General features: G+C 28.7%; 1 protein-coding gene across 1 annotated transcript; it reads left to right on the top strand.

Annotated features, from left to right (window-relative positions):
• The first annotated feature begins 288 nt into the window (after window positions 1-288).
• Window positions 289-1,602, top strand: LOC119681934 (leucine-rich repeat-containing protein 34-like). Its single transcript, XM_038095247.1, has 2 exons — window positions 289-779; window positions 838-1,602. The coding sequence occupies exons 1-2, from the start codon at window positions 380-382 to the stop codon at window positions 1,578-1,580; spliced, it is 1,143 nt and encodes a 380-aa protein (XP_037951175.1). The 5' UTR covers window positions 289-379; the 3' UTR covers window positions 1,581-1,602.
• The last annotated feature ends 19,933 nt before the right edge of the window (window positions 1,603-21,535 follow it).

The following is a 21,535-nucleotide window of genomic DNA, read 5'->3' as shown; positions in this document are numbered from 1 at the left end:
GATCTTTATGTGTATACGGTATCATTTAGTACTTTTTACGTTATAAACTTTACCATAATTTAGCAAAAATGTAGCATGCTTTTGAGCTGGGGTGAAATGATATTTGGTGAGCAGATAATTGTGGTGTTTGCATAGCTTTATTTAATTTTAACTTAATTTTTATTAATTTAATACCATATATAATTTTTGTTTTACTTTGTTTTTAACAGAAAATAAGATTTTATATATCAGGAAAAAAATATTTGAAATTTCAGTCAAAATAATAATATTAACTTTTCTCTAAATCTTGTTCGAACTTTCACAAAATTAATGTTTTGTTAATATTTTTAATTTAGCACACAATAATTCACAATAATTAATTAATTAATCAAATTCAACAATGTGTGAATATGTGATTTCGGATTGTTATGTGACTCCACCGACGCCATTTAAGCATTTAACGATTTTACTACTCGATTGTTGGCAACGCGAGTATGATAAGAGACCTTACCGACATTTTCGATTTAGTCGTCTTGAATTCGAGGAGAAAATGAATAGAACTTTTTTGTTTTATTTAGACTTTAAAGTAATAGTAAAATTTATCGATTTGCGTATACTAAAATCCGTGGTCTTGAGAGGAGTTTTTGTGATAGGCGAACCCGATATAGTTGCAACTTTTTTAAAAGTTTTAAGGCCGGTTAAAAGAATCGAACTTTTATTAATGCACTTACCTGATCTATTTTTCAAGATTCTTGGCGAATGTGGTTTAGTGATGAGTGCTACGAATTTAATTTTAGATGGTGGATATAACTTAATATATGTTTTAAAACTTTGTTTTAACAGTGATGAATTTTACAGGTACCCCGTTAAATGAAAACGCGGTTCGTGGCTTGCGTAGCTTTCTAATAGACTCTAAAACGCTGGAAGAAATTAGTGTGGCAAATTGTGACATATCACAGTTCAAGTTCGCTATGTTAGCCGATGGTGTGCATAAGTCAACTTCTTTGAAAATATTTGATTGTAGTGGATTGATAGGAAATTATATAACGTTGGAAACGAGAAAGATGGCCAGCATTGTGTCATCATTGATTTTACAGAATAAACTGGAAGTTCTTAAACTAAATAATTGTCAGTTTTTCGCACAGGATATGGAAGTAATTGCTGAGTATTTGTATCGCACGAAATCGAAACTCTACGAATTAGAGTTGGCATGTAATAATATTGATTCGGACGGTGTGAGATATTTGTTACGCGCTATTGCCAAGAGTGGTACACTCAAACGTTTGGATATTTCCCGTAATGGTTTGGGTACTCACGGTGGGGAAGTTGTTGCACACTATCTAAGTTCATGTTTTCAATTAGAATACTTGAATATCGAAACCAATAAAATAGGTGCAAGTGCTATGAATCTTATACTCACAACATTGAAGAAGCCTGTTACTCTGAAGTATTTGCAAGTACGTGGAAATGAATTTGACTTGAAGTCTGCCACAATACTTCGGCGTATCCTCAAAGCTCTTGTTTTACCTCAAGACACAATTGATATTACTTCAAGATATGACGGTTCTTTCGATAATTTCAGAGTGGTTCCTTATTTTTAGTATGGGTAGAATTTATTTTAAAATCGCAGTATATTTTTATTCATATTGAATAAAAATAATGAGTTTAAAATAATTTTTTTTCTTCTGCTATTCATGATGTTTTTGTAAATAAAATATAAAATGTTTTAAAAAATAATATTTATTTATTTTGCAAAATAAATAGTACTTTACTCTGAAAGATCTGTCTACCAAGTACGATTCAAGTACTGCGTGTGAGTTTTGCGGGAGTATCTGAGGTATTTTGTGGATCAGGCTGTCATGCCAGACTTTATTGAACGTTTGTGAAATAATTTTCTGTCACTTAAAATACATACTTTTCATAAATGTATACAGATTATTAGTATTGCTACCATTTAACCAGACTTTAAATTATTCTCTGAAAGTCCGATATAGGTACACCTACAAATGTTTTCTATTTCATAATGATTAGACAAAGAACAATCACGTTCTTATATATTAAATACTCTGTCGTTCAATTTAAAAAGACCGCCTCTACACTTAAAAAGTACTCTCGATTTGTGCTGAGTGCTTTCGTAATAAAAACTATACATAATGTTATATTGCGGCTATGGGTACATGTCATAAGATCTCGACCTATCGTTCGTGATAAAGGATTAATGTTCATTTCGTTTGTATAAAGCTATAATATTATTTTGTGTAATAATATAAGATCCATACTCCGAATACTGGTTATTGAAAGATCAAGTTCTAAATACAAATTTTCTTAATCCTTGGCCCAATATATGCCTTTGTCAATCGTAAGTTCAGCTAGTATTGTGGATAACATTATTCCATATTTTTGACTTGAAATTCATGGCGTTGTGTATATCATATGGAGCACTCCGATGCTTTTTACCAACAAAATTAAAATTTTTCTTCTTATATTAATAAGATTGTACAGCGAATGTCTGTAACTTTCATATAAACTCAAGACTTATACTAACCTCATGGAGCATATAATAAATTCTTCAACTGTTCCTTTGAATTCAATATATGGTATGTTAAAAGAATAATGAATATAAGTAGTATATTATAATATAATAAATAAAAAGTTAAATTAATAATAAAATTTTAACTATGCAATGATAAGTTATTAAAGTCTTGGGGTTAAAACCCAATAAAATTTCGCTATTATTTCTAAATTGATAACGAAAAGCTAAGATACTTTTTGAAAATGTCAACTTGCCTCACTCAATACGAAATACTAGTTGAGGTTAAGATTGTTTTAGATAAAATACTTTATCTTTTCAAAAAAAGGATATAAAGGAAGTTCGTGGAAGTGTGGGAGAAATTCAAGTTTAGTATTTCATTTACATTGTGCTTTCACGAGGATTGCTTTATGTTTAAGGACGCATTAGTATGGGTTTATACTACGTAAATTCATTCATAAAATTATCACAATAGCTTTACTATAAAAGAGCTGCCATATTTTGGGGAAAAGTTAAAAATATTAAGAAAAAGCTATTTATTTATTCCACTGCTGTAATGTGTTTGTTGCTTTTAAAGTGGGTGGTGACAATCATTTATCACTTGAGTCTAATGAAAACTATTTTTCTATGTCAATAAAACTCCAGCAGGGAATAAGTAAAGCTGTAATTTTAATTATATGGCAATGTCCTTACAAAATGGAGAGCTTTTGAAAGCTGCTTAAGCAAAGCTTTCCATTGTCGTCACTTACTGTGTTTGTGGGATTTACGCTCTCAATGCTAAACTTCAACACTGAATTTCATTTCCGGCGTTGCTTCGCTTTGTTTTCATTTCTCAAATAATTTAATTTGTTGCTGTTGAATGTTTGATTGTTTAGTGTTGCTTGTTGTTTGCAGTGAACAAGTTGTTGGCGAACGTCAATGTGTGCAGAGTCCTACTAAGTTCAGTAGCTTCGGTAGCTCAACAAAAGTGTGTTGCATTGGTGTTAGGTGAAATCGTTGGTCCCATACGACTAGCAGCAAAGCGTTTCGCACACAAAGAGGACTTCCTGGTTGAGTGTGTTTCGCAACTGATTTTGTGCAGCAGTCACAACGGATTCGTCGAAGTATCGAATACATTCAGAAAACGTTCGACGGACTGAGTATCTTTGCTTGAAGTAGAGGCAGTAGGAAATTAAATTAAAAGCTGTGTTATTTTGATTCATTAAAGACATAAGTGCGAACAATATTTTTACGTAACGTGTAATAAATTTCGCATCGAAGAGCAGTTCCGTTGCACTGAAATGTATGAAGAGTCGAAGTATATAAAAGAAATGTGTATAAATTTGTGCTAAGATATGTAAAATAGCAAACCGCAAACAAAGTGCACATTCATTGAAAAGTAACCTACACAAAAAAAAACAAAAAAAAAAAAATAACATCAACAACAACTCAAACTCCAGCCACACTTTAACATTTTGTCATATTTACACTAGGCAAAGTGGTGTACTTCAAGGAAAGCAGTCTGACTGAGGCCTTACAAGCACAAATGACATATGAGCAGCATTTAGCAATTCATAACTGAATTGCATTTGACTAACATTCAGACAACAATAACAACAACAGTAACAACAACAACAAATTATTACACTCCTAACTAAATTGCTTTGCAATCAACAACACCCAATAGCACATTTCTGTTTTATGTATGAACATTCAAAACATTTTAATGTATTTTTAGAAGATATTTCAATGTGAACCATGCAATTAAAGCACCTCCACACAAGGGACCATCTCAGCACATCTTAAGCAATAAGCAATAAGAGCCATCTGTGTACAAAGGACTCCTCTTGTAGGCGTTATCACACTTTTGCCAAGAGTGAACTTGAAAAATAAACTCCCTACCACACAGACACACTTACCGCTTTATACTTGGGGCACATAGGGCAATAGTGCCATAGTGCCATAGTGCCACAGCCGTGAAATATTCTGTTGCATAAAAATGCACATACACCCGTGCCATCGCCACAAACAAAATCATTGAAAAAGTTTTATTGGGTTTTTCGGTGTACCCTTCTTAGGCGCCAAAAATAGGAACTGCATTGTAGCGACCTTCCTGGGAAGAGGAAGAACGTAAAAACGTGAAAACGGAAACACGGAAAAACGGAAAATAAAAATAACTTAATTTGTAGTATCAACAAAAATTAGAAAAAAAACAAGGAATAAATAAATAGAAAGTCGGCAGTAAAAAACTAATAAAAATGAGTGAGAATCGTTGGAATTCCGCAACTGAGTTCAGTTACATACTTCAGCGTCAGGTGAGTATCCTTCAGCCTGTGAAGTAGAAGTACGGCTGACAGAGCACTGTAAAGTGTTGCAAAATTTAATTTGAATTGATTTGATTTAAATTGAAAATGAAATTTTTTTTCGCTTAATTGTCTTAGGAAATTCAATGAAATTATTTTTTTTTTAATTTTCTTTAAATCAACTTGACAGAAATGAAATTGAGTTAGTGTAAGTTCCCATTGGTTTAATCCTTCACTACAATAATAATATAATAAGAAAAATTATATGAAATTTTCTTCCTTTTTAATACCATCAGTGTTGATGAATTTAATAAGTTTATTTAATTAATAATAGACTGTAATTAATTCCACAAATAGCATGAAAAGTGCAATGCTGCTAGTCAGTTGCCTACTAAAAATTTCATTAAACACACTTCATTAATGAAACCACGAATAATGTTGAGAGAAACAGTCTACCTTGAAAGGCTGTGATATTATTTAGGCTAATATGTCACTGAGATATTTCCAAGGTCAAGGTGAATACTATTTGTGGATAATTTTATGAGTAACCCTGTGGAAAGTTTAGTTTTGTGTTTAGATTCAAGTGGAGAATACTAATCGTAAAGCAGTTTTGTCTATTAGTTGTCAATAAAATACTTAGAGTAATTTCAAGAAAACGGCTTTCACTTCCAAAAGTGGTACAAGGTTATTTATTTATTTATGATGATATTTATGATGAACAGAAGAAATTACCTTTGATATTCTTTAAGTATTTCATTGACTCTTAGGAGTTAAGAAATACTGGTGGTTACTATTGGTTATTTTTATGATTGCTGAAGTTAAAATTAGATGATGGTAGGAAGATAAGGTTGTATTTGCATTTGAAAGGGAATGGAATTAATCATTGTTCATTGTTGCATTGTAAAAGATTTCTATAACAAAATTCAACTAAATATGGAGTTTTATGAAAACTATATGTGCAGTAAAACGAAATGTATAGAACAAGGTTTCCCAATGTAGAGCATACGCTTCCACAGTGGTCCAATTTGAATGGTAGGAGGGGATAAGTGCTCAAAATTAATGTTATACTTATACGTGAAAGGGCATTAATTCTTAGAATTACTTAAATTATTTAATTTTAAAATTTAAATATTAATATAAGCACTATTAATATTGTGGAGTTGTTCTTCTCATATGCGTTGACAATTTTAGTTTTGAAAATATTGAACTGTGTTAATCAGATTGAGAGCTTCTTCAGTTGTTTGCAGATTCTCTGGAATATAAACTTGTCTTGTTGATAAACGTGTATAACTTTAATTTCAGTTAGACAGAAAGCTCTATATATGATTATATATTTTAATTGGAATTTGAAGTTCCTTATTATGTATTTAGTTTTTAAATTTTGTGTACATGACATTGACTACGGTTGCAGGAAAAGACAATACTGGTAAAGAATTAATCATCAGTGTATTTTTTGAGCCTATAAATCATTTACTAACTTGTAATTTTTTAGGATTAAAGTTATAAATTGTTTAAAGAGTAATTTAATTAATTAACTTAAAGTATTTTCACGAAGTATAAAATCACAAAATAATTTGATATCCCTAAACCAAATTTTATTATAAGTTATTTAATTGTGTTAATTATTATAATTATTTTAAAGGCTCTAACATATTTTTTTAAAATAGGTATGTATATATATAAAAAAAGAAGAAAATCAATTTAAATTATTTAATTGGTGAAAATTACTTTCTAAATTTATTTAAAATTTTATGGAATAAATTATAGAATAAAAAAGTTTACATAAAATAAAAATTTGAAAGGGGTTTTGAGAAGTGGCATTTTGTACAATTGTAATTGGAATATGAGGCCAAATAAAGCCTATGAATGTAAATATAATATTTGCTCTATGTGGATTGGTGTTGGAGTTAATGAACTTCATGTAAAATTTGTTGCTGGTAGTATCTAATTGTTCAAAAAAAATTTATTGAGACTAGAAATTCAATAAGTCTGGGTAATAGCACACTTTTGGTTTTAAGGGAAATGAAAGACTATCAAAATACCAATCAATATACCAAATTCACTGGTATTTTGAATACCAGTCAATATACCAAATTGACTGGTATTTTGATATATAATTGTATGATGAATTGACACAAATTTTGATGTTTGATAAATTAATAAATATAAATAATATAGGAAACAAAGTTATAAAAAGAACATACTGACCAAAAGAATTATTATCGAAAAATCTTTATTGTAATTATAAACAATCCAGCATTTTTTAGTAAAATATGTTGAATACACTAGAACCAATTAGTTTTGAAAAGTATTAATGCTTTAAATTAAGCTAAAAATCAGTCTACCAACAGAATATTAAACAACTTTCTGATCTGTTTATTTTTGTTGTTGTTGTTGTGATTTGAGTTAGTGCTATTGCGCACTTTTACTATTTTGTGGCTGGGGGGGCTTATTCCTGCCCCACACTAAACTTTAACTAAACTAGAATTATTATCATTTATGTATCTTTTAACTGATGATGGACCGTAGATCAGCATATCTTCCTGTGCGTCCTGAGGTGGTCCTTTGGTATTAAAAACAATTCCATATAATGTCATTGCGATTTTTTCCAAAAAAAAAAATCCGAAAAATAAATCTATATTATGTTTATCAAAACATGTATATTTTATAAAGTTTTCGATATACTCGAACCCTTCAAAGCTTTATTAACTTCGAACATATTTAACTTAATTTTCTTCTGTCAATTATTCTTTATACAAAAAAGGAACTCAGTTTTAATATTTTGGATTGTTCAGTGTTTGTTTTAATTTCCATTTAACTTAAATGTTGCAAAATATACAATAAATACACATTTATTTATAACTAGACTCAACAGCGTATAAAATTTGACCTATCAAAATATTTATTTTTTTTGATTTTTCATTTGAAAGTTGATATAGTTTGCAATATCAAGTTTAAAATTTGAATTTTAAGAACTTTTATTATAATTTTCTTTTTGAAATTAATTTCTAAACATGATATCAAGAGATTCACACCGACTCGACGATACTTACAATTGTGCGTGCGTAAAAACAGGACACCTTTGCAATACACCACTTTTGCCAGAAGTCTGATCCTGTGTAACGCAATTTTCAATTAATATCTCATGTTCTTCATGAGGGAAAGCACACGTAATATTTGCCGAAAATCATCGTCAGGTATGGTTTTTCCTCTAAAAGTTTTATTTTATGGATGCTTTGTTGTCGACATATGGGAATTAAACTTATATTCTGCACATCTACGTGATATTCCCTTTTCAATAATATAAGTTTTATTCAAAATCGTTTACGATGAAACGTGAAAACGTAATACAGTCTTTTTTGATTGTGTATAAATATATAGAATATATAAAAAATATATTTTAAAATTTTTTAATTTTCTTTTATACATGCATTAACTTTTTTTATGATTTTTCATTAAATTGGGAATAATAAAAATAAATGAAAAGTCGTGTCCATGTTAGTATATTATTCAAAACTAGTATAAGAAAGTAGCTCTATATTAAGTAGTCTTTATAAAATACAATTAAAAGTGCACTGTCTCGCTTGTCATTTTTTAATTAAAACCAGCATCTTTTAATGATGTCATACCAAAAAAGGAAACGTACCATAAAGGTACGTGCATACAAAAAATATTTCAGTGAATAAATTTGCAATAGTTGCAAGCCTGACATATTGCTTCAGTCATTTTCATAATATCACTAAATATGTGACTGATATAATACAGTACATATCACTCGGTCGGTGTTAAGACTTCGCATTACAATATAGATTTTTCTAACAAAAATTTCTCAATAGCTATATAATCACTTTAATATTTCCCTAAGATTTTTATGTTTTCAAGTCGAACCATTTATCTCTTACCTCGAAATAAGCCCTTACTTCAAGTATGGCGAAACGGCTACAGTAAATTTTTTTTTACTTGAGTTCTCTTCTGCTGAGTACTGTGTTCGTTAGTTATTTCAAAAAGTTTTTATATGAAAAACTTCACAAAAAGCCTTTAAGTAATGAACATAAATAATTTTTTTCCTCACAGCATCCTTTCGCGATCTGTAAGTAAGCGGTGAAGGACAAATCTCACGAACCCAGTAGATGAGCAAGCAATTTGACATGTATTTGTTGCACTTCAGCCATCGTAACCAACGACTTGTGACATGGTGACATTGTCTTGATAAAAGAACTTCATAATGTGAAGTCGTAGTGTTTTCTTTAAAGGCACTAATAACTTTATGTCATATACCCAGTTGACATTTTTTTTTATTAAGATAGTCATGAATATTTCACTAAATGCTTTCCAAAATCGTTACGAATGGCGGATCTAGGTTTTAACTGTTAGTGCATATTCCTGTAAAATTATGATAAATATTGCTTAAATAGTACTCGGAATCGTCAATACCAACATGTTGTTATTTTTGGCAAACATAGCTAAAAATGTCAAAATTTAAAGTTTAAACTTACAAAGTTTTAGTAGGAAAGTTCATTAATAATATGTGTAAAAAATATATTCATTAGCTTTTATAATATGTTAATTAGCCTATATATTGTAAGTCTTTAAAGTTGTCAAAGGTTTTCATGATTTTTTCCTTTATACTTTTTTCCTTTATACTTTAATATAATTAAATTATGACCTCGATTAATGCAACCCTAGAATATCTCAACTCCTCGGTTATTGCAACCTCTTAAATTTTCCATGTATTACCTTTGATATTGCAACTTTAAAAATTGATTACCGTGAAGAATGCAACTTTTGTTAATTATTTTCCTCTCTTGCATTCTTAATATTATATTTGTCACATATGTGTATTTATTTTCTCTCCTATACTCAATTATAAGTATACATTCTCGATGCTTTCGACACTCTCGATTCTATAAGAAAAGTCTGTTGCAGCATATTATCACAGACGATAACCGCGACTTAGATGAATCTTAAATGCAATAAAAAGCCAGCTGAAAGAACAAGTTTTTATCATAAAGTATGATTGCAATTATGTTATGATAAATAAAAATAAGTATTCATAATATTCATATTATTTTCTAATAAACTTTGTAATAATGTCTTTTTATTTCATTTAAAAATTTTAGATGCACTAAATGAACTAAACTCGATTATTGCAACAACTTCGATAATTGCAACACCCTCGAATTCTATTAGTTGCATTAATCGAGGTCATATTGTATCCTTAAAAGCCATGATATATAAAGTCAAAAAATAATGAGTGATTACTTTGATTGATTTTTAATCTGACAAATCCACAATTATTTTTTTAATTAAATGTTGCATCTTATACATTTCTAGTAGTCTTTTGGAATTTCGTAGGATTTCTTCCTGAATTGCACTCTAAAAGTTTACTGGTGTAATCATTGAATCACTTGTGTAAGATATTCCAGTGAGTTTGAGTGATTGGATAAATACCAATAAGATGACCAGATGTTAATTCAGAAAATAACTAAAAAATAATTAACTTTAATGGAACTGAGTAGGCATTTCTGTGTTGAAAGACATTTTTCCGTTGTTTTGGAAATGCTCAAAGAAATGTACTTTAAATAGCTGTAATTAAATAAGTAATGGTTGAAGTGTCATGAAATTTTGACACGTCCCAAACCATGTGTAATTTGAAAGAGTGATATTGCTTGGTGTTTTGTTTGAAGCCACTTAGTGATAATTTCTAATAACACTGTAACAATATTAATATCAATAAAATTAAATATTTTTAGAAATATGTTTAAGCTTAAGTTATCAGGTTATATTATTGTTATCTGCAGTTGTATTAAAGTGAAAATATTGCTTTTATTAATATATTGACATATAATAATTTATAAGCGGGCTAATTGGTCAATTAAATAAAAGAAAAATGTGATTTATTTTCTATATTGAAAATAAATTATTTTCATAAGGTATTTTCCAATATTTCAATTATCTTCGATAGTCAGCTTCAGGGAAACTAAAGATGACAATACAATTTATAATCCAGAACTTGACAATGTGAAGATCTTACATGAAGAAAGAAATTATAATAAAAGATATTATCTGGAAATGCTTTCAATAATAAAAAATCCGAATAACAAGAGACTAAATTATAAAACCGATACGGACAATTGTGCTCAGGCTTATAGGAATTTTATAAAAGAATTATTTATTACATTATTAGTATATTATTAGTATATTATATTATATTATTTAATATATTGGCTCAATAAAAAATTTTTTATCCGTAGTCAAATTGTGGTTTTGGAATAGATAATTAAACACATTTGTTCAAATATTACACATTGAGTGAAATATTTGTTAGATATAGATTTATTATTTTATTATTAGGCCTTGCTTGGCGTCACATGATTCTAAGCTGCCTCTATACTGGGCTATCTACAAATTGCCTCCATCTTTGCCTTCTTACTGCCAGATATAGATATAGATTTATTAAATAAAATTCTTGAGCTTGCATATAATACTTCATTTTAAAATTATCTTAATAACAGATATTGAAATAATTATATTTAAATTTTTTAACATAAACTATATAATTATTTACAATATAATTCTAATGACTTGTGTTATATATATACATTTCAATTGACATAAGCAGAAGATGTTGTTAAGGGACTATATTCATTTATTATTTTACAATGGCTTCTATTTGTGCATATTTGAGTGATAAAGGGTTTAGTGATACATTTACTTATTTCTATATGTTTCTTAATAATATTTATTAATCTTAAAAATATGAAAATCAGATACAATAAATAGTGACTTACATATTTTATATATATGTATATTTGCTCGTGTCACCGTAAGAGTAGGATTTGTTATCAATTTGCTTAGTTGAAATTTACAATATGATAAGATACATATATAAGAATTATATAAACGATAATATAATATATATAAATTGACATACGAAACATGAAATATAAATGCATTCAACATTGAACTGTTTGCATGAACAATTTTATTCCAATGTAACAAAGATTTGTTACATTGCATTTACAATCCTGATTAGAATTTTTTATATCAAATATAACATTGGTTTTATAATAGCACGTCTATTGCTTATTCTTAAGCATAACCATTTTATGTTCATATCACGAAGTTATTATATATACAACTGTTTTCTATATCTATTATTCAATGATTGCACAAGCATTTGTAGGAATTCTTCGTTATGAGTCAAAAAAATTACGGAGTGATGATGAAATCTGTAAATGAAAACATATGAAATTATCAATGGTTCTTTATTTTACAGTTCATAATAATTCTTCAATAATAAACATTAAAATTGAATCGATTCGAATATATAAAAATTCAGCTTTATTTTATTTGTTTAGAATGATAAAGCCTTTAATTGATATTTGATGCATAAAAATATTAACAGTGCGTATGAGTGATTTTTTTTTCCTAAAATTTGACTTCGCATGGAAGTTTTGCACTTTGTCGAGAATTATTTCATTATTTTTTCATAGATTTCAAATATTAATTGTTTCTAGATATTAAATGAGTACACATCCCAATACTTTGGAATCTCAATGTTAGTGTAAAAAAAATTATAACTTTAATAACTTTTCCTTCCATAATAATTAATTAGAAAATGTTCATTATGAAGGATTTAATATTTTATATAAAATTTTATAATGTACTTAACCATATGATAGACATCTTAGATTTGAGATTTTGACATTGGAAGTTAATTTGCAATAAAATATAATTTCAATTCGAAATAATATAAGTCAATATACGACGAAATTCTAACGAGAAATTGATAAATATGTTACGATTTTATTACATACTATAATATGCTATATCTGTAAAATCAAATATAGTACGTTATATAAGATGTTGAGATTGATACTAATTTTATACCAGGTATTTATTAAAAAAAAAGTCCAGTATTTGATTAAATGGATATGAATAATAGTCAAGTAGATAACACAAATGGACAGATGTAAATATACAAATGTAAATATATTTGTCTAATAATGTACAAACATTTTTAATTTATTTAAACATTTTTTGCTGAAATAGAAAATGTTATTAGAACTGCTCTATAATCTTACATTAATTAGTAATATTTAGGTAGAATATTAATTGTCTATCCATTTGAAAACAGCAAATTATTGATTCGCTCCACTTTTTATGGTAAACATATTTAAAATTCTTCAGTCGTAAATAAAGTTTTTGATGTAAGGATTTTGTTCTTAAGTTTAAAATTAAATTTAATTAAAATTTTTTTTATATAAATTTTAGAACAGAGTATAGGCAAAGCCAAGATGGAGGGTATGGAACAAAATTAAGTATAATATTATGAAATTTTGTATTTCATTGGCTTTCATACCAATTCCGCATGGTGAGAATTTATTTATTTCCTTAGTTCTTTAGTTTTTTCGCACTAGATTTCCTCTTTTGAAGTAGATTAATTGGAAGTGAAGGTACAAGGCTTAAAAGATGAAAATTTTACATCAGAATAATTATAACACTTGATTTCACAAGTGGAACTGAACCATTTGGTTCGTGACACTCATTTTTCAAACCAACAAAGTGGATCTCAAGTCTTCATTGTTTAGACACAGAAATAACAAATTAATTTTATAATAATTCATTATGACAGAACAGTTTTATTCCTTTTGTATAAGAAAAATTGTTTGAGGTCTCAGTTGACTCTATCTGATGAAATTGATGATTTGCGGTTATATGTAGATTCGTCAAAAATAAGGTTAAAAGCATTGCTACTGCATAATTTATTTAAGAAACTTTAGATATCAGTAGAAATATTCAAAAAATACAATTTTTAGTCAAAAAAGTATACATAACATGTTAAAAATTTTAATTGCCTTCAAACGCGCATATTTTATGATTCAAAAGTTATAAGATTTTTAGTGGACTGTAAGGTCGTTTTACGAAATATCACTGCGTTTATTCATCTTGTATAATTATATTATTATTCAAAAAATGTTCAATTTCTGATGATTTGAAAATTATATAAAATTATTTGACAATGATACAAATTCTATGAAAAGTACACCTCTGCAGTGATTAGGACTATTTCCTTAATAATCATAGTTCCATGTATGATAAACTGACTGCTTTTAAAACGATAAATATATTTGGGATTCAAAAATATTTCGTTTTAATTATATTAATACATTATATTTCTAAGTAACTAAACAAAATTTTTAATTAGAATTTTCATGAATAGCCATATTTTATACAAGTAAATATTTGGTAGGATTCAATTGACAAGGGAACCCTAAAAGTAAATTCTAAATAACCATGCATATAAGAAAACATAATTTTGCTATATATTTTATTATTGTTGCATTTTTTATAACCTTTTGAACAGTAAGTAACTCGTAAATTTCTGTTACTTACTGGACTCTCAGCACAAGTGGTAAAAGCATCACAGTCCCGCGGGTACCAAGCGAACCACAGCAATGGAGTGTATAGCTTATAACACAAATAAGTTTTTGTTTAATATTTTTATGTTTTGTTGGTGGGGCACGACGAAGTAATTTAATCTGTTTTGGATTTCCGTAGAGATTTTGTCTCTTTAAGGGCTAAAAGTCTTAATTTATTAAGTATTTCTGGCACTCTCTAAACAATAAGGAGTCTTTGTAGTTTGATTAAATTTTGTTGTTAAAATGAGTGGAAAATTGATATTTTTGTATGCATTAAGGCAAAAATATTTTTAAATTATATTTTTTATTCATTTATTTTTAAATTAACGGAAAAATATCATATCATAACTTGCAGAATTTTTTATATTGTTTACATAGATAATTATTAAATAAATAATTTAAATTTATTTGCGAAATCTTTATCGGCTACATTTTGTATTTTTTAACAATTCTAAATTATAATTTAATAAGTTTATTATTTTCGGCATTGATTTTAATCCGACGTGGTGAATAAATTATATTCGCTTGTTCTATATGAATTCAGGAAAAGATATTGAAAAAAGGTTGATTTGATTAGCTCCAGAACTTAGAGACATAGAGGCACCTTTAGCACTTTGCATAGTAACAGACAGACAAGCAAACTGACAGACATTCATCCTTAAATGGGTGAATGAAATTATAAAGATTTCCATTGTTTCCTGTACTTTGTAAGAAAGATGTGGTCACCATCGTGTGGCTATTTGGATTATTATAACTATTGATCAACTAACTATTATCAAACTATATTGCTATATTAATCAAGAAATGTTGTTAATCATTATGAAACATTAAACAACATTTGACCGCTTTATAAATATTATTAACTCTGTGTCCTGATCAAAATTTAACACTTGCCTTTAAACACATTTTCATTAACTTATTGTATTAATTTTAGTAAGTAGAATATCACTCAAATTATTATTGAACTAACATATATTTTAAGATACTACAAGCGTATATATACTTTTGAAGTCTTCAGTTTTTAATTGTAGATTCCTAACACGTATTCATTACATACAATAGCATATGTACAGTGTGTTTTCTTAATCGATCCTTAACGTTGTCACGAACGTGAAATATCTTCGGTAGTTTTAGTTTGAGTTGGACTATCACAAAGTATTTATTTGGCTATTTGAATATTCGCTTTACAGAAACTACAGAACTTGTGTGTAAGAAACCAATGTAAAATGTTTCTCAAATCTACAACAGTTTTATATCTAAAGGAGGTTTGTTACCTCTATTCTGCTTGCGTAAATCAAGATAGATTTATGTCAGAGTTATTAGAAATTCGGTGGGAGTGTAAATATTCTCTTCCAAAATGGAAGATGGTAGTGCAGGAAAAGGAATTAAAGGACTAATATTCCACAAATCCAACACAATGGGAAAAAATGCTTACTTTTTTAAGCCAAACATTCATGGCTTAGAGATATTTGTGAGAGAGCCAAGCAGCTCTACAATCTTTAGCAAACCCTTACTTCTAATCAAAGTTGATCTAGGAATGCTATTAATTTCTAAATACTTTAGTATATCGAAGAATTATGTAATATTTAAGTAAATACCGGGGTATGGAGCGCATGAGAGCAATGAAATGCCCTCAAATACGGGTACATGTTCTCCTTTCATTGGTCTAGAGCCCTTCTGCGGGAACCAAATAGCTTTACAAATTATCAAATATGTGAACGGGAGAAAGAAAACATATGTGAGCGACAGTTAAGAAGGTTCATTGTTACTGAACATTTTAAAGTTAAAGCTATCCTTACCCTTTGCAGAAACGGTATTAAAATCAATACTGAACTTCTTACAGTACACTGCAGAACACATGCAGAATATAGATACGGAAGAAAGTGATTTCTGTCGACTCTGTCATGAAGAGAAGGACAAATTAGAATATATTATATATTCTACTGCCCAGTGGTGGCAAGGCTTGACTACATTCGAAACGGGATCTTTATCCCAATCAAATAATTAAAATTAAACCCACAGCAATTACAAGATTTATAAATACTTTAGAATAGATATTTTAGGTCGGAGTGCATACATTTAATAAAAATAATAATAAATATTCTCTCCACATAGGGTTATTGAGTGAAGTTTTGTATTGTATTTTCAAGAGAAGTTTATGAAAGTTCTAACTTACTAATACAAACGCAATAAGGTTGAATCCCTTTCAACTACAGTTAAAGTATTGCGTTAATTTTGTTGAAGTTGTCTTTAGAACAATAGTAAAGGACGGAAAAATGTATGAACTTTTAGTGAAAAACTTTTAATTTTTACCAGTTTTAATTATATTTACTATGGTACCACCTAGATGTGTTATTGATTTAATTTCAAATGAAATCGAATGATAAGATGCAATCCTATTCTTCTTCTTCCTATTTCTTAGCATAACAGTCCTGGTTGGACCAATGCTTCCTCTACCAATTTTTACCACCTGACTCGATCCAATGCCAGGTTTTTTCAATCACTCACGCATAGCTTTATTAAATCTTCTTCAGCATCATCCAGCCATCTCTTTCTAGAACTGTCTCTTTTTCAGAATACAATTAGGGTATTTACGCGTGTTTGTTTTGCTGATTGTTCTCAGATCATACGCTCAAGCTGTCTTGGCCATATTCGTATAAGTCGTTGTAATTTTATTTATCGTATTACTTTCTGCTTGTTCATTGAGTTCTCTAAGATGCAATTCTATAGTCAGTGCTAATGATGATATTCTTTTTGTTACTAGTTTTGAGCTCGACTGTTTCGGAAGCAAAACCAATTATTGCAAAATATACACACGCTTTCAGCATATGCCATGTTGATAAAACTTCCATTATCTTTTTTGGTATAAGAATATGTATAAAAAATTGTAGTGCAGCGTACTTCAAAACGAAGGGTTCGAAAAGATCTCTTGTTTATAGTATTTAACACAGTTGTGGAAACTTATTCACTTATTCACGGGCTTGCGAATTCTTTCTGTTCCTTATAATTATTGTATGGAGTGGGTGGTTATAGCACTTAGATTTTATTTAGTACGGAAAATTTGTCTTTTTGGTTATAGTGTCGACTCATAGAGGTTAAGTTTTTAAAAATTTTGTTCTGAAACATGTTTATAGTATTTTATTCTTTTATAAAGACTATAATTAGTTGTAATATATTGATTTCTTCATTTCATTGTTATCGTTATTGTCATTGTTATTCATTGTTGTTTAGTTGGATACTTTAGTCTATTAAGTCATTAGGCAACATCCATTATAACATATGTTTAGCTATAGCTTGGGGCTTATTGTCTTTATTTACTGTAGTTTGTGTAATTTTTATAAAAAATTGAATATTCTTTCGTTTAAAAAAAAAATTGCTCCTTTTGTCCTTTCTTTGTTCGAAATTCCTAAAATTCATAAAAAATATTTAAGATTTAATATTTCTTTAAGGTTTTATAGAATTAATCGCAAATAAATTTTTGAACAAAGAGTATTGCTAATTTTATTGTCATCTTTAAAATATATCTTAGAAAGTTCTTTAGTCGGGCAATTACTTAAAATATTTACAATAAAAGGTCCATTAAAACTCAACAAAATCTATTAGTGCGTATTTATTATTAAGAGCTCTTCAAATGGCCGAATTTAACATTTAAAGGGCAGGAAACTCAATTGTATAAATGGTTTTCATCGCACTTCAAAATCGAAAATGCTTTCAAGTGCAAAATTTTCTTTAACAAGATTTGAAGTGGCGTTCCATTAAATCCACTTTTATATTTCGAATAGTGAAACGTGCACATGAACGTGGGTGTCCTTAATCCCAATCATAAAACATCATCAACGAGGACAGCAAAACAGCATGAAGAGGAGAAAAAACAGCAAAATAAGCTGAAAAATCCTGAGAACTTGTGTAGGCACAAAGACTGGACACAACTAGTGTCAAGGTTGGTTATGGTTGCTAAAGGAGCTTACCTTCTCTAAATTCAATTGTGCTTTGTTGTTATTTTTTTTTTTGCGTACGTCAATAGATCGAAATGAACTTCAACGAATTTTGGTGTCTTGTGGTTAATTTAAATTGACTTACATTTTGTAATAATGTCTCCTTTAAGTTATGGAATTTTCAAGGAATCTCATGCATGTATTATTAAATTTACTTATTGGCACTATATCGTACTGAAGCACGCAGAGGAGAGGAGAAGGCAACGTCTTTTAGATTATGAGCTCAAAGGAACTGACAAGAATGCTAAACTCGCACGAGCCTCGCACGAGTCTCGCATGAAACGAACAGTTTTTAAATATATTTTTTTCGCATTTAATTCATATTTAATATTCATTGCATGATGTAACCTTCAAGGACTATGATTTTTGTTCTCATTGCGCGCAAAGGAAGCGATAGTGCATGTTAAATGGAAACGTCAACACCAGATTGAAGCAACAAGACAAATACAAACACAAACACAAATATAAATAAAAACGGAAATACACTCGCAAATAAAAATAAAATGGCGATAAAAAGCAATCACATCGCAACCAAGAAATCAATGTCAAATTTACAACTGTGTGTGTGTGCTTGTGTATATGACAGTGAATGTATTTGAATAGGTAGCAGTGCTGGTGGCATATTCGTTTGTAGTAAAGTGATCCGTGCCAAGTAAATGCCATTTTAGTACATCCAGTTTTTTTTTTTGTTGTTACTTATCTACATGAATGGTGCTTTTATTCCTTTTGTAGTTACGTGTTTGTGTGTGTGCAAATAAAAGTTTTAATTTATGCGTTTGTAGTTGGTTTGTATGCTAAAGTGTCTTGGCAGCATTTAACGCATTCTTCGAGGATTTCACAATATTGCGCTAATGTGCGTGTTCTTCTATTAAAAATTGATAGTGCGTGATTGATGACAAATAAATGAAGAAATTACTAACTAGTACAACATAAATAACACTATTCGATTATCACTGTGGAAGTATCAAAATATATTTTTTTATTAGGTCGAGTAAGGAACAAAAAAAAAACAAATTACTAAGTGGGGGGTAAGCCATTAGACATGATTGTTATGTTTACTTTAGGTAAATCGTTCATAATTTAAATTGATGATTTGAATTTTTTTGCCATAAAGTTTATTATTTTTTCTATATTTAGTAATATCATTAAAAGATTTTATAATTCTGATAGCGTCTCGGGAAAGCTCAACTATTGTATTATTTTTCAAGGTCGTTTTGATTGGCATTTAGTGACTACTAAATGCAAACACATTAAAATTAATATTCATTTCAAAATTGAATTTAAATTAAAATTATGAAACATGATTTAAAATAATTAAAATAATAATGAAAATTAATATTTCCATATTAAGAATTTTTTATGAGCACCGTCATCAAATGAAATTGGATTTTCATTTGAATGATGTCATTATTACAAAATGGAATGGTAAATAAAATAAAGAGTTGAGATTAAATATATAAAAGAGAATAAAGCAATAATAAACGAAGTTTTGCTGAAAGTTTATTTTTTCATTGACTACTTTCCGTACTTGCTAAATAAGAACTTGTAACAAATAAAAAATGTAGTTAAAATTAATTGTTAATTTAATTTAAATGAAATTGATGCTAAATTGTATGAACAAGTTTAATTAAAATTGTATAGTGCCCTGATGATGACTATAGACCATAGTCGAAATATTGGTTAAAATAAAATCTTTTAATAACAAATAAAAATTTTTTTAAAGAGTTTGTTATTTAACAATTGAGCAATTAGTTTGTAAAAAAACAAAATTATTATAAACAAGTTTGTTAAAATTTTTGATATTATAAAACTGATTTCAGCTATACTTTTAAAATTTAAGTTTTCATTGTTCAGTGTAGACTTAATATGGATTTCAATATCGACGACCGAAATGTGGTTAATCCTCATAAATTTCGATATCTTTATTCATAGCCATATACTCCTTTAAATTCATATCCTCATCAACATTCTCAATTCGAGCCTTATTGTATTGAATTTGGCGACGTAGGCTTCTTTATAAAAAAGAAAATTAATATAAAAAGGAACCCACCCATAGCAATTATTCATTTTTCTAATTTTAAACAAAAAACTATCATGTTTTTCATAACATTATGCTCTCATATATGCTTAATTATTTATTTAGTTGACTATTACAGTCATAAGTCATCTTAGACCGCGTTGAGCCAAACACCATCAGCAGTTCCCTGCCGCCAGTTAGTAATATGGAGTGCTTACAAATCGGTGGTCACCAGCGTGTATTGAATCAAACACCTTTGAAACCCAATCAATTTCTTCTATTCGCAAGACATGATCAAGATCGCGTAGCTGCTGAATTCTTATACGCTTAACTAGCTCAATGTCTCGGTATAGCTCGTGCAACTCATTCTTCCAAATAAATCGATACTTGTTGCCAACGCATAAGGAACTATAGACCTATCGAAAAATTTTTCTCTTGATGAGCATTCAATTACTGCCCTCGATGAGCATTAACGCCCTTTGATTATTGCTGATAATTGTACAAGCTTCTGCATTATACAGCAGTACAGGCATCGTAAGAGTTTTGCAAAGGATATCAATTGCCTATTAAGCGCAAGTGACATCTAACATATTCCAAACTAACAGATTCTTCATTCCAATCTGTCTGTATTTGACTATGTTATTATAAAAGATTAAAATATTCAATTTCTCTCGCAATCTTAGTTCAATTATTGACGAAGAGATGGCGCTCTACTAAGTTATTGAGCAATATATTACGAGATGCAGCTTTAGAGTGTATATTGCTTATTATATATTTATATATAACTTATTTTACTTAATTCTCAAACTTACTACACGACTATGACATGGAGAATAAATATGAATTAATCTTATTTCTAAAATTATTTAACTTTTTTTTGTTAAATTCATTCATTATTTTCCAATATATTTTAAGGTCTATAAATATATAAACAAACTTGACTTGGTATATTACTTAAATTTGAAAAACTAAATTTCTGAATGAAGTCTGGGGTCTTCGTCGTTATTTAAATTTTTAAATTGCTTAATTAATTGAGTTTCACTTTTTTATAAAGGAAACTCAAATATGTCCAAGTATTCTCTTTATGAACATAAATTTATTTAAGGTTAATTGTTTCTTGCCGATAATGGCGGGTCTTTTTATGACGAAAGAAACTATTTAAAAGTTAGACGGATTCGAATAGCAAAGAAAGGACAAAGACAAATATTTTTTATTTTTAATTTATTGAAATTTGGCTGACCATACAACGCTGTTTCGAGTATTGCCAAGTACTCTTCATCAGTGGTCTTTAGAAATAATCGAATTTT

Source organism: Teleopsis dalmanni, chromosome 2 (assembly GCF_002237135.1).
Source record: "Teleopsis dalmanni isolate 2A chromosome 2, ASM223713v2, whole genome shotgun sequence".
NCBI classification, from domain to species: Eukaryota; Metazoa; Arthropoda; class Insecta; order Diptera; family Diopsidae; genus Teleopsis; species Teleopsis dalmanni.
The sequence above is the reverse complement of the archived record's forward strand: the minus strand, read 5'-3'. Positions and strand labels throughout refer to the sequence as shown.